The sequence below is a fragment of the Plectropomus leopardus genome, chromosome 11 (assembly GCF_008729295.1).
Source record: "Plectropomus leopardus isolate mb chromosome 11, YSFRI_Pleo_2.0, whole genome shotgun sequence".
In the NCBI taxonomy this organism is placed as follows: domain Eukaryota; kingdom Metazoa; phylum Chordata; class Actinopteri; order Perciformes; family Serranidae; genus Plectropomus; species Plectropomus leopardus.
In genome coordinates, this window is record NC_056473.1 from 14762772 (window position 1) to 14783267 (window position 20496).

General features: G+C 40.5%; 1 protein-coding gene across 1 annotated transcript in view; it reads left to right on the forward strand.

The window, feature by feature from the left end:
• LOC121949780 (pleckstrin homology domain-containing family A member 7-like) overlaps nt 1-20496 on the forward strand; it is a 192272-nt gene that overhangs the window by 128974 nt on the left and 42802 nt on the right. The window contains exon 8 of the mRNA XM_042495539.1: nt 16399-16499. Coding sequence (XP_042351473.1) covers nt 16399-16499 — 101 coding nt within the window. The remainder of the gene's footprint in view (nt 1-16398; nt 16500-20496) is intronic.

The following is a 20496-nucleotide window of genomic DNA, read 5'->3' on the forward strand; positions in this document are numbered from 1 at the left end:
TACAGGGTGAAGTGATAGCACCACACCTTGTGCTTTCCGGGTAACTGGCTTGCGTCGATCTTTGCCAGGCCTTCTGACAACTGCTGAAGGATGGTTTTTCCCATATCCTTGTCTGAGAGACCAGATGTATATAGCCTTCCCAGGCTTCGGATGGGCTGGTCCACAATGAGGGGGATGTCTTCGCCGCCGATGGTAAAGGTGACTCTGTCATTCCTCTCCCCTTTCCGCAGCGACAGGCTCCTGGACTTCTGAGGCTTGAACCTCATCCTTGCCCAGCCAATCAGCTCGTCCAGCCTCTTCAGAAGTCTGGATGTGCATGGGGCAGTTCGTAGCAGGCAGGTGATATCATCCATATAGCTCCTTAGGGGGGGAAGCCTCTGACCTGCAGGCAACCGGACACCTCCCACCACCTGCCTGGCCCCAATCAGGATAACCTCAAAGGCTGCTACAAAGAGGATAGGGGAGATGGAGCATCCCATTGCAATCCCGACTTCTAGTTGTTGCCAACCAGTGATGAACTTCTTCAGTGCAAAGCACATGTGCATGTCCTGGAAGTAATTCATGATCATGGTCTTGATGTTATCCGGGATGTAGAAGAAGTCTAGGGCGTATGCTATGAGCTGGTGTGGCACTGACCCGTATGCATTGGCTAGGTCCAGCCATACAACATGCAGGTCTTTCTTCTTCTCCCTCTTGGTGGTCTGAATCTGGTCCCAAATCAACAAAGCATGTTCCACGCACCCAGGGAAACCCGGAACTCACGTAGTTGTTGTCCATCAGGTAGGTGGTCATCCTTCTTGCCATGACGGAGAAAAATATTTTCCCCTCCACATTTAGTAGGGCTATGCTCCTGAACTGCCCGATGGTCTTGGCATTTTGTTGCTTGGGAATATACACAGCCACTGCCCTTTTCCACTCAGATGGTATGCTCTGCTTGGTCCAGATGACTCTTAACAGGGTCCATAAGAGCCTCAGCACTCCCGGGCAGTTCCTGTAGAACTTGTACGGTATCCCATTTGGGCCTGGTGCTGATGCAGATCTTGCCCTCTGGACCACCTGCGTGACCTCACAGAGTTTGGGTGGTGATGTATTGAAAAGGGCTGATGGTTCTGGGGGCCTGGGCACATACCCTGGTGAGCCTAGGGGCTTGTTCCTTGCCGGGTCACTGTATTGAGCACGGTTGTATTCCTCCAGTTCTTCTTTGGAGACATCCAGGGTTCCACTCGTCTTCTCCTCAAGGAGCCCTCGCGCATGCTGGAATGGATTCCTGAAGAAACTTGATCTTTCCTTTTCTTTCCTTTTCCTCCGTCTTCGGATGCGCTCTGCCCTCCGTAGGTGGGCAAGACGTGTTCTGATCTCATCCCAGAGAACTTTCAAGCCCTCCCTCTCAAACTCCTCTGCTTTCCTCCAACGCTTGCGGAGCTGCCTTCTGTTTGCCACCAGGTCATCGATCTCTTTCTCTCTCCTCCCCTTTGTCCTTGGGGCTGCTTCTCTGATGGTCACCTCGCCATACCTGTTGCTTCATTCTTCATACACGATCTCCCCAAACAGGTTTAACTTGGCTTCCACTGACCCACGTAGCGCTCTTTGCAGCAGCCCGCTCAGGTGTTCATCCAGCTTTCTTCACTCCTCAGTTTCGTTGGCCTTTGGCCACAAATCAATATTTAATTTAGTTTCAATTTGGTTTACAAATAAATGTAAAACGGTCCTGCTTACTAATTTCCCCTTTTGGATCGCAGTATGTGTTGGAAATTTCCTGTGTAATTTTGAGTGAAATTAAATCTGACGTTTCATTTTATTAGAAAAGCAGAGTGAGTTTCATATGATCACGGCTTTACCCAATAATGAGAATGATTTAGAAAGATAACTCATTTGCATTAAGTTTTAAGCTCTTTAAAGGCAGACCATGTAGTCCTCTAGCAGCAAATACAGTTTCCGATTGTTTTGGTAGATTTTGGTCCATGTCTTCAGCCTTCAGCACTATCACACTGACCACTGGCACTGGGTTACTGCTGTCTAATGGAAAATACCAAGAGCAGAACATCACAGCAAAAGCCATTGAACCTGCTATGAATATTAGTAATATAGCAAACAGTTTGCATCTTGATTAAAAAAATAAATGATATAAAACAGAAAAGAGCAGAGGATGGATAGTAAATGACGGAGGCTAAATGAACTTTGCTTTAACACTTAATCAGTTGTCAAAAAATGCATATCCCCCATGGTTTTTAACTCTTTCATCAGAGATCTCTTTTTCATGTTTTGCCTTTAAATGTGTTCACCCCTGGCTGTTATGAAAACCTCCAAAACCTCAAGCTCTGTCTTTCATAGATCAGCTTTTCTTGTTAAAAGAAATGTTCTTGTTTGAAGAACAAACACACAGTGCAAAGCTGAAATGCAGTCTAGACGACTGCAGGAGCTGACTGAACTCCCCAGGACTGGTCCTGTTTGCTAACATTAATTGTTTTGATGGGTAGACTCAAACGGACTAATGTGGTAATCTGTTGTCAAAATGGTAATCACAGAGTCCTTCCTCACGAGGCAGAGCCCAGTCTGAGATTGTCAGACTCCTCTGACAGACTCTGTCCTGAAGCTGACAGGTGTGCTTTAGCCAACAGGCTATCTAGACTGTGGGGAATCATGCCTGAGGCATTTAGGTTAGTAAACACTTTCATTTTTAAAATACTGACTGTGAAAGTCAGGAATTAATTTTATTATTACTATTATCATTTTTTGCTCTTGTTTAACCACAATATCATCAATATTTATGCCGAAATATCTTTTCATGCTTGCACTTGTTGTGTTCCATGTCCAGATGAGATCTAAAGTATATGAATAAAGTAGTAGTATTAATAGTAGTAGTCAGGTAGAAAGTAATAGAGCCACTGATCTTATTTGTAGCCACTGATTGACCTGGTTAGCAGCGTTTTTTACCCAAGTCGTGACAGCTTTTGATGGTGGATGATGATGAGTAGGAGATTAGACAGGCCCGCAGTAATGAAAATGTGGGGCTGAATTGAAGGGAGAGTTGGGGGTGGAGGGTAGGAGGCGATGGATGCAGGTTCAGCTCAGATTCAGGCACAGGCAGGTAGTAGTGATGAAATTACAACTGACTCCTACCTGTCTGTCTCACAGAAAGGGGTCCAGAGAAGTTGTTTTCCTTTAGAAGGCGGCATTGTTTTAGACGTTTTATTGATGAACTGGGAATCTCATTATTTTCAGGCATTTAACAGCTGACAATTTGTCACCTTGGCATTAAAGTAACTTTTCAACTCCATCTTGATTAGTAGTGGGGATGCGCTGATTTATATGCCAATATTCCCCTTGTTGACCGCCATTAGCTTATCAGCAAAAAAGACGAGATTCACGGATGGCAGTGGTCGATGTTTTTCTGTTGTGTCCATCAATTTTGTGCATCCTGGAGGTACGGTAAAGATATTCATGTCCTTCTCAAGATGAATTATAATCACTTTGCTGATGTCTTAACTTTTAAAGAGATTTTTTCCAAAATGTGTTTGTTTTGTTTGTATTGGGCTTCCTTTTTTTCAGTTTTTTGTGTATGACCAAATACCTGCAAAAGTCGCAGCTGTACTTTGTGTTTACTGCCAGTCACACAATGTATGGCGTAATGAATAGCAAACAGTCTGTCACTCAGAGCAGCAGCGCCCTTAGTGATCCATAACATTAAGCCTTAGTGTATAGGTAGTCTGAAGGTAAGCAAAAATATTTTTAAAAAATTACAAAAATAAGAAAAGAAAAGAAAGGAAAGAAGCAAAACAAGGAGATGACAAAGATGAAAAGTTCATAATTAAAAAAAAAATAAATCTGTAACTTAATCTTAAATTTAGAATTTTGATAATTATAATTATTGCTTCCTGGAATTTTTCCCCTAGCTTTAAAAAAACAAAATCTACTAATTTCTAGCAATTTCTAGAACTTTTTTTTTTGCAAAGTTGCCAATTTCCTTGTTTCCCATGTTTTCAAAAGAAATTAAACCAATTTGCTTCGGTTTCAGACATTTAACTTTTGAATGCAGCTCAAAAAATGTGATATCATTCCAGGTTTCAAAAGGTTTAAAATGTAAAAGAATGCATTATATTAAAAAGAATTATGAGACCTTAGAGACCTTAACTTTTCTTTTTTTTTTTAAACTAGACATTTGGACATTGGGGGGTCTATGATGATTGATTCATTTTTGAAGCCTCAAGTGGCCATTAGAGGAACTGCAGTTTTTTGCACTTCAATGTTGGCTTAATTTTTCAGCCCTGGAGGTTGCCGCTGTGTGCTTATCAGCAACTGTTGACCTCTTACATGCAAAAAGTGGTGAGCATGGTAAACATTATACCCGCTTAACACAAACATGGTAGTATTGTCATTGCGAGTGTGTTAGCATTCAGCTCAAAGCAGAACTGTGCTAAAATATAACCCCACAGAGCCACTAGAATGGCTGCATACTAAATTAATATTAATTTATAATAATATAAATATAATATAAATTTTGAGTTGACGTTTCAGCTTATCAATTCCTTAGAAAAAATAGAAAATCCTCTGTTCATCTGTTTTGCCTTTTCCCTGGCTTTGACATTACAGGTCTTCATGTTGAATTCTACAATGCTGTTCATGTCAAATTTGCTTTATATCACTGCTCATATTTGCTGTAGAATACAACCCACACACAAGCCAATATCATCCAATAGGGACGTCGTAAAAACGTGTGAAGAGTAACAATAAAACAAGACACAATTACTTTTGTTTAGAAGCCTGTGCTTTTTTTTTCACTTTTCCCTTTGTGTCTGGTTGCCCTTCAGGCTGTCATTGGCTCCGGCATTGTGCTGTTGCCAATAAAATTATGAAATTCACCAAAGTGATTCAGCATAAACAATGCTGACAAGTTCTAATTTGAGCTTCCAAATGCAGATCACACGCAGTTTACACTCTTTGTGATGTGGTTTTATGAAATATGAAGTTGCATAGGTAAGAACTGGAAAGAATCTCTTTCAGTCTTTATTTTTTCTTACATTTCCCTTGGCTCACTCCTCTCTCTGTCACTTTTCTTTCTTTCAGTCTATATCTTACACCCCCTTTCACTCACTCGCATGCATGCACATGCACAGCTCCACAGTGGCGTGAAATCTCATCCTGGCCCATCAACAGGTGCCGCGGGACTAAGATTGAACATGTGTCATCGGATGCAGTACAGAGATGACAGTGCATCTATCACGATGGCCCGTCGCCATTTCCACACCCCATGTTTTCCTGGCATGCAGCCCTCCCAGGTGCTCTGGCTCATCACCCCTGCCATCCAACAACAGCAAAATAGTGCAGAAGCGTCAGCCTGACAGGAAAAACTCTTAACAAAAGAATCTTGTCTCAAAGGAAAGATGAGTCATTCGTGTCCCCCTTGCATAGCACGCCACCATCAAGAAATGAATCCACAGTTTGAATAAGTCACATCCATTCCGCCTCTGTCGAAACATCAGAGGGAGCGCAGAGACAGAAATCATACAATTTCTCCCACGACTTATCTGTCACAATTCTCCTTTGAGCACTTGTGTTCTCTGTCACTGGATGCATATTTAGTGATGTTGTGTTCATAACCAGTCTGCGCAAGATTTTTTTGGGATTTATCAAAGTTAATTTCATTTAGGAGTTCCTGTTGTGTCTCTGTTCAGTTATGAATTTATGCTGCTTTATGAGCCTCCTCAGTTCCTTGCCTCAGTATTTGAAAATAGCTCTCTCTGCTATTTAACATAAAGTGCCACTTTGAGCCAGCACATAGCACGATTAATAATCAGCCTATGTTTCGTTGGATGGTGATAGGTTGAAGGATTAGTTTGTCACTTAAAGGTCTAAAATTTAAGTTCCTGTATTAACTTTATTGCCTTTAACAGAATTTAAATAAAAAAAAGAGTGACTGACACTCCCTCTTAACTAGTGCTGTTAAGGCATCTTTTCTGCCTCCTAATGCAGCCATGTGCATTAGTTTGATCAACACACATCTTTTGATCTCAATCCTTTCGGTGATTTTTCTGTTTCTAATATTTTGATTTTACTTTTCTTCCACTTTGGTGAGAATGCAACTTGGCTGGGAGGTATGCAATATATATATATATATATATATATATATATATATATATATATATATACACATATATATATATATATATATATTATATATATGTATAATGCCTTCTGTTTTTGATGCTTAGTTTCAATTTGAGCTTTGGCTAATCATTTCAGCACTAAAAGTAACCCAGATTGACTCTCAGGAGCTGCCATGTTCAGCTACACTCAGCTGCTGTTAACCACTGATCAGATCCACTTGAACAGATTTGGATTAGGTGTCTCGTGTAAGTACACCTCCACCAGGTTTCTAAAGGGAGGGGATAGCACTACCCTTGTTTAATTACCTCCAACTCCCAGATAATTCTCATCTGGCTGGGAATTTGAACCAGCAGCCTCCAGGTCTCAGACTGGTCTCTCCAGGCTCTGAGGTTGTCTGATCGTGTGCCATTAATGTAGCAAATAGCTGCTCTGAAACCTGAGTCGCTCACCTACAAGACAGAGTGCTACTTTGCAGCAGGGACCACAGCCTTTTCCACAGAATTACCCTCAGCCTAAAAATAGCTCACTGCATCACACACACACACACATATACAGGCAGAGACAAACACATTAAGCATGCACGGACATACACATACTGTATATTTACAGATAAGGGACTCCGATGTGACAGTAGTGGAGCCGCTCTGCGTCTTTGCATCATGCTTGGCCAACCAGCTTCCCTCTAATTAGCGAGTGTATTTGCTGTTTTCCAGCTGTGGATGCCTCCCAGTGCTGCTGCCAGTCCATATACACACGCACGCAGCCGTCACACCGAATCTTAAATTATAATAGCAGTGTGACGAAGGTGGCAGGGTATTTGTGTGTTTGTGTGTGTGTGTGTGTGTGTGTGTGTGTGTGTTTGCAGTGCCAGGGGGAGTAGTCTTTCTTCTGAGGTTTCAGAAAAGAGGATGGTGTAATGAGATTTCATGAATATGTGCACGCTGTATAAGTATGTTTGCTGGCTTATACAACAGGCACGCACACACGAACACAATAATAATGCAAGAATGTTTGCTGAGAGTGAGAGACAACCAGCACCCATGCATTTCTTTAATGTTGGTAATGAAAGACAAAATGATGCCTGTGCCTCAGATGTTGTACATTTATACGGTTGGCAGAATTATATTTTAGTGGGCTGGAACCAACAAGTACTCTCACCCTTATTACCACATAAATCATTTGTTCCCTCCTTTTCATACAACCAGGCCCCCAGGTGCTTTCTCCATAGAACACCATTGTGAAGAGACGTCTGTAAAACTGTTGACGGACACCTTGAACCGCATCAAAGGTCAATTACGACTCCTTTTATGACTTTTTGATGCATAGAGTTATATTTTCCTCGTGCTGGGAAAATCGATTTGGTGTCATCATCACAATATAAAGTCTATGTGCCGAGGGGGAACTTGATGGCGGACTGCGCACATTTAGCGGGCCACATAGCGTGGAACTAATGTTAGAATTTTTCCTGGGTGTATGCACCAGGCAAGCGGCTCATGTAGACTGAAAAGGTGCCGTCTTAGGGTCTAGTATCAAGTTATTATTATACTAGTTATTATTATATATTTATGAGCATGACCCACAGGAGCGTTTTCTAAAATAGAACCCCACTGGTGTCAAACATAAAGGACATAACAGGTCATATATGACATTAACTGTTGCTGTTTTAAACTTGTGGTTAACATTGAGAAACAGTTGCAGCTGCACCAACACTTCCTGGTTAGGTTAAGAAAAAAGATCATTGCTTAAAAATAAGTATGTTGGTTTCTAAAGTAACGCAACATGTTGTATGTCACGTGACACGCTTTGTTATGTTGTTAAAATAACTCAACATTGGCTTTTGTTGTCTGACGGGACACAAACAGCAGTCTCCTGAGTGACCTCCCTATGCAGACTTTGATGCACTTTATACTGTTCCACCTGACTCCCACCCTTTGCTCCTGTCATTAGACTTAGCCGACCCTTTCAAGGCCGTCATCACATTTTATGACATTTAATAGAATGAACAGTTAATTTACAAATCCATCAAAAGTTACCTAATCTCGCTTTAAGGCAACAACTCTGTAATTTCATAATTTCCTTAGTTCAAACATTGTTCTCTAATGAGGCCCTCATTTTTTCAGTTTATTAGGCATCATTAGTTTATAACCACTTGCATTTCCGCGGTTTCCTCTCAGAGCAGGGGCTGAGCCCGACCTGAAAAGGCGCGCCATTGACGAATCTCACACAGAAAGACACGAGTGCTCATAACTTATAGGTAAATAACAAAACTCAACATACTGATCTGCACTTTGCTGTAGTTTATGGTGTGTGGTGTTCGGCGATGGGCAGTGCAGAGTGGAGGAGAGATGGAAAGTTGGGAAATTTGACGACAGCTGCACTTTTTTCGTTGCCTTCATGAAAGCTTGGAAAGGGCTGTATCAGGCTCTCTTTATATAGCTCAGTGTAGCCGTTACAGATCAGTTCAAAAATGACTTGATCAGGCCTGAATCCAATCTTTGAGATTTCATCAGTACAAAACTAATTATTATTATATTATTGTTTCAGTCCATACATGATGAATTCACTAAATCAGTTTGTGCTTTACACACTCACAAATCATATACCATTCATATACAGATGAACAAACTTGGGCCAAGTTTTTATTTTTGCTCAGGTGCTACCAGATAGGCTGATCCTGCCTTCCTCTCACTAATTGTAAGCTGGAACAGGCTCTCCAATGACCCTGCACAGAAGAAGCAGATATTTCTTTCAGAATTTGTGTTCTTATATTCCCTAAAATATTTGGATATACAGTTTAACATCTCCAGTGTCATTAAAACGCAAATTTAAATGTGGCAAAGACAGAAAAATTACAATGGTTACCGATCAAACAATGAAGAGATTCAGTGTCTGGGGACACTTGAACATACAGTGGCTATTTTGGGGACGGACTGTTTACCCTTTTATACCATGACCCCTGACTTCTTCATGCAGGAAAAGTTGCCGTATCAGCAATGCTTGTGGTTGCTCAATGCAGCTACTGCTTGTTATTATTGACACTGAAACAACTGAAAGTCTTTGCCTCACTCTCTTTGATGAGAGCTGCTTGGGTTCACCCAAACTTCCTAGCGGGTGTCTGTCTGGCAGTCAAGCCAATAACCTGCAGGTCACTGCCCCACTTCTCTGGCCTCCTACCTGATAATCTATAGAGGCTTTGTTAATGTCTGACAAATGTCATGGAAACCATGGCTGGCACCGTCACGGAGGTCCAGTGGAAAATTGGTTGTGCTCAAATAATGGCTGTGATTTTGGAGCAATTGGGGCAGAAAGTACCTGAAAAAAAGGAAATAATGGTGCGTGTAAAGGTCCATTCAGTTACGAAGTAAGTCAGACTGAATTGTCTGGTAAGTCACTGGTGACCTGTTTCCAAATTTAAGTTACTGTGAAACACAGAAGCTTTTTAACCACAGGTCACATGTGTGACATGCAACTTACATACAACTTTGCTACTGAGCAACTCAGATAACAAGCTGATAATTCAACATGTAACAGCTGATTGATGAGTAATAAGACCGATCATCTCTCAGTCACCTGTACATTTGTAATAGATTCTCTTTAAATGCAATAAAATCACTGATATCATGTGTGACATTACAAGCTATCCTTCGCAGTTATTGATGTCTTCTTAAATCTTATGAAAGTCACCTGTGTGTCTGTGCGTTTCAGGGCTCCCGGTCCAGTGGCAAAGTGCACAGCTTTGGGAAGAGAGAGCAGGCCATTAAAAGGAATCCCAATGTCCCCGTGGTGGTCCGAGGATGGCTGTACAAACAGGTGAGGACATACACACACACACAGACACACAGACACACACACACACACACACACACACACACACACACATACACAGACTGAATCATTCAGTATAATCATTGTAGCATAATCACATTTTCAGTGGCTTTTCTGACATTTACTATATTAACTGGACTGCCATATTCCAAAACTAAGACTCTGAATTACCTGCCTGCTAGAGTTTTGTTGTGTTGCCAGTCACGCAGGTTGAAGCCTTGTTGAACTGACTCCTGCTTCAAAAACTTTCCTGGGAGGCAGAAAGTCACCTATAGTGCGGAGGAAGCACCAGTTCTTAAACCAGCTCTTCTCTTCGACTGCATTCACACCAAATCTGCTGTTCAGGGGAAAAATGCCACTTCTCCCATTAATGTGCATGTGGGTAGTACATAGTGGCTTTGGTGCTGGGGTTGCAGACGTGGTCAGTAAACAACTGCAGTGGCCTGACATGAAAAGTGGTAACGGCTTCAACTTTTGGAGAAATACGACCCGACGTCATACTGCAGTGGTGAATCACACTACTGGTGATCACACTGAAAAGATGCCTGCAGACTAATTGATTACTCAGCTAATATTTCCAGCTCTAAACTGAACTGTACTTTATAGCATTACAATAAATATAATAGTCCTTTAAGATACAGATAATCGTCAAAATGCCACATATCGGCTCCGATAATCAGCCAGACTGGTAATCTGTCGACCCCTACTTTAAATAACTGGTATGAACATCTGTAGTGAAATACTGTCTTTATTTAGCCTTGAGGTGCCCATGTCTTTGAAACACCAAAGGGGTGCGTTTCAGCTCCAGCCTGTATGTTCCAGCAACGTTTCCTCCACTGGCCTACTTTTATTTTTCCTTGATTTATGTCCTTTGCTTTGGCAATATAGAGCACCTGCTGTTGATCACAGGCAATCTATTACTGGATACTCTTTGAGTATTTTGAAGTTATACTTAAAATATCTGGAGTTGGCACCGTCCCACTGGAGAACACTTGGCCCCAGTACAAGACAAACAGCGAGCGATGTTTTCTGCGATGCAATTATACTTTAATGACCACACACAGAGCCACATACACACAAATACAGACGGGCAGGAATGCACACACAGCTCAATGCACAGCCATACACACTCATATACATGTACAGATTACTTGTGAAGTTCAATTATATCTTAATTAGAAAAACACTAAATGCTGGCAGGAGCACTCACATTATCACAAACTCCACAGATACACACTGTCACAAACAAATAGACAGGAACAGACATGTTATCCCTCTCAAATCTGCACACATAGTTACAAAGAGGAAGCATGTATCTGCGTTTGAGGTGATTTCATCCTTTCTGGATCTCCTCTCCTCTCTCTTCAAACGGCACCATTTTCAGCCAGGCGACATAAAAGACAAAGTGGGCAGTAAAGCAGCGGTGGCAGGCCCAGCGAGCCACTGAACAAGGACAAATGATCATCTCTGCTCACATCCACCTCTCTCACTCCCTCATTTTCATTACTTCTGTTTCCTCACCGTGTCCGCTTTCCCTCACTATATTTCCAACTCTCCCTACAGCTTCCTCATTACGCCTCCCTTTCTTTATATTTAAGATATCTGTCTGCTCTTTCTTGTTATCTTCTCCAATCGGTGCTACTTGCTGTCTCATTATTCATTCATTCATTCATTCATTCATTCATTACTTACACTCTTTATCCCTCTTTCTCTGTGCAGGACAGCTCCGGGATGCGTCTTTGGAAGAGGAAGTGGTTCGTCTTGGCTGATTTCTGTCTGTTCTACTACAAAGGTGAGTCTTTGTTCACGAAAAAATGTCTCTGTGTAATGTCAACTGGACCTAGCATGTGGAGAAAATGACTAAAATTCATACTTCTATCTGTATGTATATATATATATATATATATATATATATATATATATATATATACAAAACACCAACACCTACCTACAGTTGCCTCGTACCTGAATGTTGCAGGTGCTATTGAATGGTTATTCTATTGGTCTGGATTGTATTCTGCAGGTGTCTTACTGGTGTTGTTTGAAAGAAGAATGCACCTGTGATCACAAAAGTTTGCTACCATAAAGGTGGTATTCTAATAATAATAATAATAATAATAATAATAATAATAATAATAATAATAATAATAATAATAGTAATAATGGTATATCATAAGAAAAAAGACAGGGAGGAAATAATAACTGGGTTTAAAGGAAAAATATAATAATAATAATAATAATAATAGTAATAATAATAATAAGCACATGGATAAAAAGCACAAAAAGCTTTAAAAAAGCTATTGAGAAATAACAGACAGGCAAAGAAATAATATAATGGTGAAAAAGATGGAAAATGCAACATTTTTGCAAGGGAGTGCAAAAGGTTCTTTGAAGAACTAAAAAGTACTGATCCTCTTTTTCACTCACCTGATTTTTTGGATTGCATTTGGTTGCTTGAGCTAGATGGAGCAGTCAGATCTTAATGTAAACAACGGAGCCACATATAAGTACCAGGTGTAAATGTGATAAGGTTAAATCATATGTAAATACAATCTGGATACAAGACACATCGTAATGCAAGGTGATGAGGCGGTCAAAGTCACACAAATCTTTTCATTTGTCTTCTTGTCTTTCTTGAAGGAGTCTCCAGGGGTAGACATTGGTCTTCTGAGGATAAAATATATATAGAGAGATGTACTGGAAATATGACAGCCTTTCAGTGAAAAAGGTGTGGGCAAAGTTTAAACGTTTGAGTTGTGCTCTGATGGTGCAGGATTTGAAGTGAACTGCAGCTGACAAAAGAGCCAGTGATTCAATCTGGGCGGGTATTAATCTGATTTCTCTCAGTGGGTTACAGCTCAAACACATGGGAAGATATGGACACACACTAAGCTGTATCACACACTCCATCACCATCCCTCCCTCGCCGTCCGTCTGCATCCTCTGGCTGTCTTTATCTGCCTCTCCACGCCTTTCCTTTTCATCTCCATATTTTTAACGGAACCTTTTGGGACACGCTCCTCTGCCTCCTCGCCTCGACGGAAAAAATCAATTCTCTGTCGTTTCTTTTTCTCTTTTTTCCTCCGTCTTTTTCTCTCAGTTCAAAGGTTTATCCTGTCAACATGAAAACACTTGATCTGTCTCCAGCACCACTCATTTCCTTCCTTGAATCGTTGTTTTTGCTCAAACAACAAAACCTCCCATCGCTATCTTTTTTTTCATTATTATTACCTGTTTCTTTGATGGCTCCTGTGTGGGCTGTAGAGGTCATGTCCTTGCGTTTGTTTGCTGCTTGGTTTCTGGAAACTGTAGCAGCCTGGTGTTTACATGTTGATACTGAAAACACACGCACTGTATTTTCGGGGCTGATTCCTTTATTTTATGGACTTAATGGTAGCCAGCAACACATACATAAACATATAAATAGATATAGAAATTAAGAAATAAAGACAGGAAGGGTGGCAAGAAAAAAAGTTAGGTGATTTAATAAAATTAGCGCTTCGTCTGCTTATTTGGATTTTGGACTGATGGTCAGATAAAACAAGAATTTAAAGATGTCACAGTGACCCCTGGGCAATGACAATTTTTCACTTTCCTTCAGACAGATAACTGAGAAAACCTGCAGGTCAGTCAGTAATGAAAATGCTTTTAGTTGCAGCTCTATTTAAAACATGAAAATTCCAAAAAATTGAAACATCAAAGAACTGATCAGATTTTACTAGAGCTGGGTGATATGGCTAAAAGTGTTATCATGACAACAAATGGTTATGTTTGTAGTTATCACGATAAATGTCAAATCATTATTTCTTTTAAGTTTAAGGGCTGATTTTTGCTCCTCCTAATTGTGGTGTAAAATCTTATTTATTGTAGGAACATGAAAAACATTTGCCAAACAGTAGATCATTTTTACAAATCTGAGGTGGAATCAAAACAGTTATAATCGAAATAATGTCAAATGACAAAGAAATGTTAATGCTGGTCAGGAGCATATCAAACTCTGTGCAGACAGTTTAAAGCATTTTGTTTTTGCTGACAACGTAAACAAAAGAAATGGACAAAAGAAAAATCTTAATTGTGGTCAATATTTTATGTGCTAGTTTAAGCAGGATGCAATTTTTTCCGTTTCTCAATCAAAACATTAAAAAACACTGATTTTCTGATGTTGTGAAGTAACATGCAATCATGTATTGATCATAATTCCATATGACATGACTCAGGCAGAAATTATGTTTACGGACAAGTTAATGCATTGAAGTTTGGTTGCGTTATATAATGTAATTCTGCTGAAATGGCCGGTTATTCAGTCAGTCACGTTAACTTTTTGACTTTCGGTAACTTGCTAACACAGTTGAGATTAGATGAGTCGACTCTACAGCTGCTTTAGTTGATGTTATTTGTTGTTATCTGTGGTCAAATACAATCATACTAAAAGTTACTTTATGGGTGTGCTGAATGTATTTGAAACATTATAACATTACTGTGCATATTTATAGCTAGGCTGTCTTCTTCTTCTTCTTCTTCTTCTTCTTCTTCTTCTTCTTCTTCTTCTTCTTCTTCTTTTCTGCCTTCTTCCTTATCTGTTTAATAGTGGGTGGATACTGGTATTTAAGGTGCATTGTAGCCCCGTTCCTGGGTGTATGGGAGATTTATCTAAATAACTGTCATTTTATCCCTAAGCCCTACATTTCTTTTTGGTGTTTGGTCAAGATTTTCCAAGGGGAGCTGCTCCACAGTGACTCGAATGCCTGGATACAGCCCTGATTTCTCTGTTTTATTTCTTTCACAGCCCTGTGCAGCACACAACACCCTCTATCCTTAGAATCAATTCATATTAAAAAAAAAACTAAGAAAGAGCCTTTTAACGGGGGATGAAATGGACAAAATACTGACAAAATACTGCCATTCTTGTGTTGTTTAGAAGCCATCCAACTTCACTTGTCACGGTGTGGTCTGCTCAGTGTGTGTGTGAGTGAGATGGACTGGGCAATACAGATAAAACGACCTCACCGTCTCGCCCACCATTTAGGGAATGTCTCCTCCAGAGGTCCTTGAATTATTTTTAACCAATTACCCCTTTAATCCACACTGCGGCCTTATCACCTCTCAGCCACACACAGGCAGGTGCCTGTGCACACATATTTTCATACCATCACTACATTTTACGACGTGGTAATGGTTGTGTGCACATGCATACACACATGTGCACGCACACATTCTAGCGTGCTGTCACGATGTTCAGAGGAAAACAAATACTCTGTAGTTATTTATTCATAGATGTGGGAACTCATTAAGATAGGACATACTCTGGGTGCATACGTGTTTGGTGTGTATTTGTGTTCATATTTTATGTTTTAAGAAAGTGAGGAATTTTAGCAGCCCTCACTTTGTCAAATGGCTGTTTAGGGATGATTAATTAAGGTTAAGGTGAAGTGTTAAAGGCTGAATACACATTACTAGTATGCATGCCAGTGATCTGGTTTCACTATTTATTTTATTTAATTTTACTTCATTTTATTTCATTTTATTTCATTTCATTGATTTTAACTTCTACTGGCTTATTAATTTATTTTTTGTTGATTATATCAGTGTTATCTTTTATTGGCCTATATACCATATTTTATTGTATTTTATTATTTTATGAATTTTATTAAATATGTATTGTCTTCTTTTAACGCTCTACTTCTAGTGTTATTATTATTTAATTTTAACTCATTTTTTAACAGTTCTTCTGACTTATGTCTTTGTATCTTTTATTGGTTTATTCTTCGTTTAAATTATTTTTATTGAGGTTTTATAGTTATTTTTAATGCACTTGATTCACTTTCATGGTTGGTTATTTGCTTTGTTTTGTGCCTGCAACTTTTACCTTTCACTTTGTGCAGCACATTGTGCTTCCACCGGTAATGAAATGTGCTGTATAAATACAGTTTTGCTTGCTTTCTCATGTCAGTAAGGGTCCTTACAAATATAGAAGGGCGTGTGTGTGAGAGTCTAGTGTGTGTGTGTGTGTGTGTGTGTGTGTGTGTGTGTGTGTGTGTGTGTGTGTGTGTGTGTGTGTGTGTGTGTGTGTGTGTTTGCTATGATCTCAGCATGTGAACCGGATGGGGTAGACACAGGAATGGCGGCTGGCTGCCAGTTGGACCAGGCCAGCTTTAGCTCAGTGACACTCTGATACCAGAGTGGTCATTTACTGTTTGGCACAGCACCGTGGTATAAATGACGGCATACGGGTGTGTTTATGTGAGTGTGTATGTGAGTGTTATGATACTGATGGCAGGCAGTGATGAAATTAGTGGGTGATGAGTGATATTTAATCTCTTGTGCTTTCCTTTCCCCCATATCTCTGTCGCTCATTTTTTCACCTTCCTCACTCTGATTATCCACTCCCTCCCTCTCTCTCCCCATTTCCACCCGCCATCTCTCTCTCTCTCTCTCTCTGTCTCTCTGTCTCTCTGTCTCTCTCTCCAGACAGCAGAGAGGAATCGGTCCTTGGCAGTATTCCTCTGCCCAGCTATGTCATTTCACCCGTGGGACCTGAGGACCACATCAGCCGAAAGTATGCCTTCAAGGTACGCCTGTTTTTGTTACACAGACTACTGTGTGCTGACTCATATCTTTAAATCACGTTCTCTGATGTGATTGTTTTTTTTTTGGTTTTGTTTGTTTTAAAGTGTCTGTTTGTAGTCACCTGTATTTCTGCTTTTGGATTAAAAACAAAACAAAAAAAGGGAATAATTCCCTCTGAAATGGGGGAAGAAATGCACCTCAGGGGAGATAAAGAGAAGGTCATGACATCTAATCCCACCAAATATTAACATGTTAACAGAAGATGCAAACTCAAATAGGAATAAAATATTAAATTGGTGGGTTTTTTGTACCTCACAGCATGAAATGTTCTGTTAAAGCCCATTTGACTTAAAACATTTGTGTTGAATGTTATGACAAGACCGAGACGCTAACAGGATTCTTCTACCAGTGCAATCAATGCAGAGAATGTAGAGCTCGTCTGCACACTTAATTTGATGCTGTCGAGACTTTGACTCAAAGATACATATATCATAATCAATATAATCAGGAGACTTCAAAAAATATGTATTTAATACAGAGACGCTCATCAGAAATTATACACATTGCTTTACAACTGAAATACTACCATAACACCTGTTGCACTGTATGCCGACAAGCAGGTTTGGTGGCACGCTGCAATTTCCCTCCAAGCTATATTGTCAATCATAATTTATTAGTGTGTATTCATCTCTTTTGAACAAACATCTCTGTTAACGGTGGCTCACAGCAATCACAAACTGTCTTGAGGTTGCAAGCAGATAAAAAAAAACATCGTGAAGTCAAAAAATTGGTTAAATTACATTTTTGTTTTATTCCTTCACATTCAAAATGTGTAAGAGTTTTTAAATCCTTGCTTTTTCAGCAGTCGTCTGATTGATTTGGCAATTATGGAAAAGATATGAACAGATTTTTATTGATTTTTGAATGGCAGTTAATAAAAAAGATGAAAATTTCCCTACAACCGTTACCCTGCCTGCCCAGCCACCCCTCAGCTTTACGCAGCACTCACCACCTGTTGTAGCGATGTCTATTACCACTGAATGTCTGTCAGTGTCTTTATTGAGACAGAAAAGCTCCTCTAGAATGGAATGCAGCTTCTCCATTCCCTGAGGCAATGAAGTCTTTTGTATTCGAGCCCAACACGTGTGAAGTTAAGAGGCAGGCAAACTGTGCAGCACCCACAACAGAGTGTTTGCCCTCATGTGCAAATAGGCCTCTACTTTATTCATAGATTAAAAATGTGTGTGCATTTCCAGATAAATATTTGCACAAGGTTTTCAGGTTCCACAGACACAGCAATTTTCTTTTTGTCATCAGTGAGTCATCAAATCTGATTCAATTTTATGCCTGGTTCAAGGCCTGGTTGTTAAAGAAAATCCCTGAGACCAAAGGGTCACAGGTTTGATACCTGCAGCAGCCGTGTTCCCTCATCCATCTGTGAGCGAGACACAGATGCTCTACATTCTCACGGCTTTAAGGTCTTTAGATGAGAATGTTGACTTAGAGTATTAAAACATGTAAACATTTCACTGATGATAAATTTAGTCACTACAAACTGAAAAAGCTGGGTATCTTCCAGATGACCAGGTGCAAAAAAGATGGCTGCTGCACTGAGTTCTTATTGATCTGATCAGCAAGCACTTACAGAGATGGTTAAACATTTTCTCCGAGGTATTCCTCTGTGTGTCTAAGCGTGAGATCAGGCCGGCTTCAGATTCCATTATCATCAGAGGTGGAGGAATTTAAAGTGGCAAAGTGTAGAGCTCTGGCATGATTCAGAGATCCACGTATGCAGCTATAAACAAGGCAACAAGCTCTCTGAAGCTGTGCAACATCATCGGCATTCATGGCTCTGGAGGGGAAGGCTCAGTGCTAACAGGCGGGACAGAAGCAACATGATCCAGGAGGAAGTGGAGGAGAAAATCAAGGTGATCAAAAGCCTTGAGCTAGGCACTCAGGGTGTCCCGGACTAAGTGGGTGCAACCCAAAAGGATGGTAACATGGTCGTTATGGAGATTTCTCTGGATCTCATTCCCACTGCAGTATGTATATGGCACTCTGCCCGACATGCTTACTCTTAGCTGTAAACTCTGTGACGGCAAGGGGACTTCAGAACACGTACAAACAACATGCCAATTAGGCTTGGGCGGTATGTTAATACTTCATACCTTCATACCTCCTTGAAATTTCACTGGAGTATTCAGTATACGTAAGTGTGCAACACCCGCCCTTCCTGCTGGCTACTTACTTTCAGCTTTTCAGACTAATAATACTTTAAAGAAACCTACAAAATGTAAAAAAAAAAAAAAAAAAAAATCAGTTCTCACATCTATTTTCCCTATTAAACAGAAATACAACTGAACACCTCTCTCTCGGTTACGCAAGACAGACGAGGCTTAATCGCTTCGTTAACTCATCATAAAACACACTTCATTTAAACTCAACAGAAACAAAATAAAACTCACCCAAACCATCACTGTTATCTTTCTTACCAGGTTAGATGTAAAAAACATGCGGTTTTTCTCCTCGGTCTCTCTTTGCTGTGGCTGCCTGCTGGCAGTTTACAATCCTGTAATTTATCCGTACACTAGTAGGTGTTGTGGTATCTTTCAGCTCAGCTTCCTGTTCCACCAGTAGAGACCAGAGACTGAGCTCAGGTGGTGCATGCTGTGTACTACATACAATGAGTTTTTTTTTTAAAGTTACTTTTGGGCTTTTATGGACTTTATTTGATAGGGCAGCTCTAGAGATGACAGGAAATGAGATGGATGAGAGCGAGTGGGGTTGACATGCTGCAAAGGGCCACTGGTAGGACTCCAACGCGGGGCCGCTTCAACAAGGACACATAGCCTAAACATGGGGTGCATGCTCTACCAACTCAGCTACCCAACGCCCCACTTCAGCATTTCTAAATACCCCGCTTCACTGTAATACCATGATACCGCCCAAGCCTAATATGACAGAAAATAAGGAAAAGCATAATAGTTCCTCTTTAACATCTGAAATAAACTGAAACCCAAGGTAAAACCACACCAACTTGTCAAAGTAGGTTTAAAAAAATGCCTTTTTAGAATAATTTAAAGTGCTGCTAAACCCATGCCTTCAAGTCTCACTAGCTGGACCAGCTAGCCACCCATACGAGCCTGATAGAGTGGATATTATATGATGGATGTTTTTTGTGAGTGCTGCCCCCATTGATTACTAAATTGACCTATACACATCTTGATGCCACAAATGAAACCTTCAAGCTTCGACGACCTCCCACCCTCCACCCCCTCCTTCCCCCTATTCACCGAATCCTCTTCCCTCTCTTGTTCCCATTGGTTGGCTGCCCGACTGGGACTTCCCTCTCTCCCTGTGAGTGTGTCGCGTCGCCCAGTGACAGTCTTCCCATAAATAGGTACTCTCGTGCTCTCACTTTGCCACATGTAAACATTATATATCCTTGTTGTCTGCCGTTGGTGTGGCTTTTTTGGGTCCGAACATGATGGAATATACAGCAGCCTTGTATATTCCTCTGTTGGGTTTTGATGCATGTTTTGAGAACGTCGTTTTGGCTGTGTTGTGTTTTACTTTCAGTGTCTTATTCAATTCCCCCTTATTCTCTCCCTCTTCTTCTGTCTTTCTCTCACCCTGCCCTCGTTATCGTAAAATGAATCTTGGCTTATCTGGTGTGGGGCTTATCGTTCATCTATGTGCTGCTCTGGCTGTCTCCTCCATCTGTCACATCTACTGTACCAGCATGCAGCTTTCTAATGGCGTGGAACTCACGTCATCTTTTTAGGAGGTCATTTACTGTTAATACAAGCTGTGCAACCCCTCAGTCACTAAAATGTTGATTTTTTTTTTTCCCAAAGCAGCTGCTGTTAAAGGGAAATTTGAACTGTTATATATTCCAGCTTCTTAACAGGATTCCTTTACAAACAGAGAAAAAATACAATGAATGTTTTGCTAGAAGCTGCCATGATTTAAAACCAAAACACCCACAAGCAATTGTTG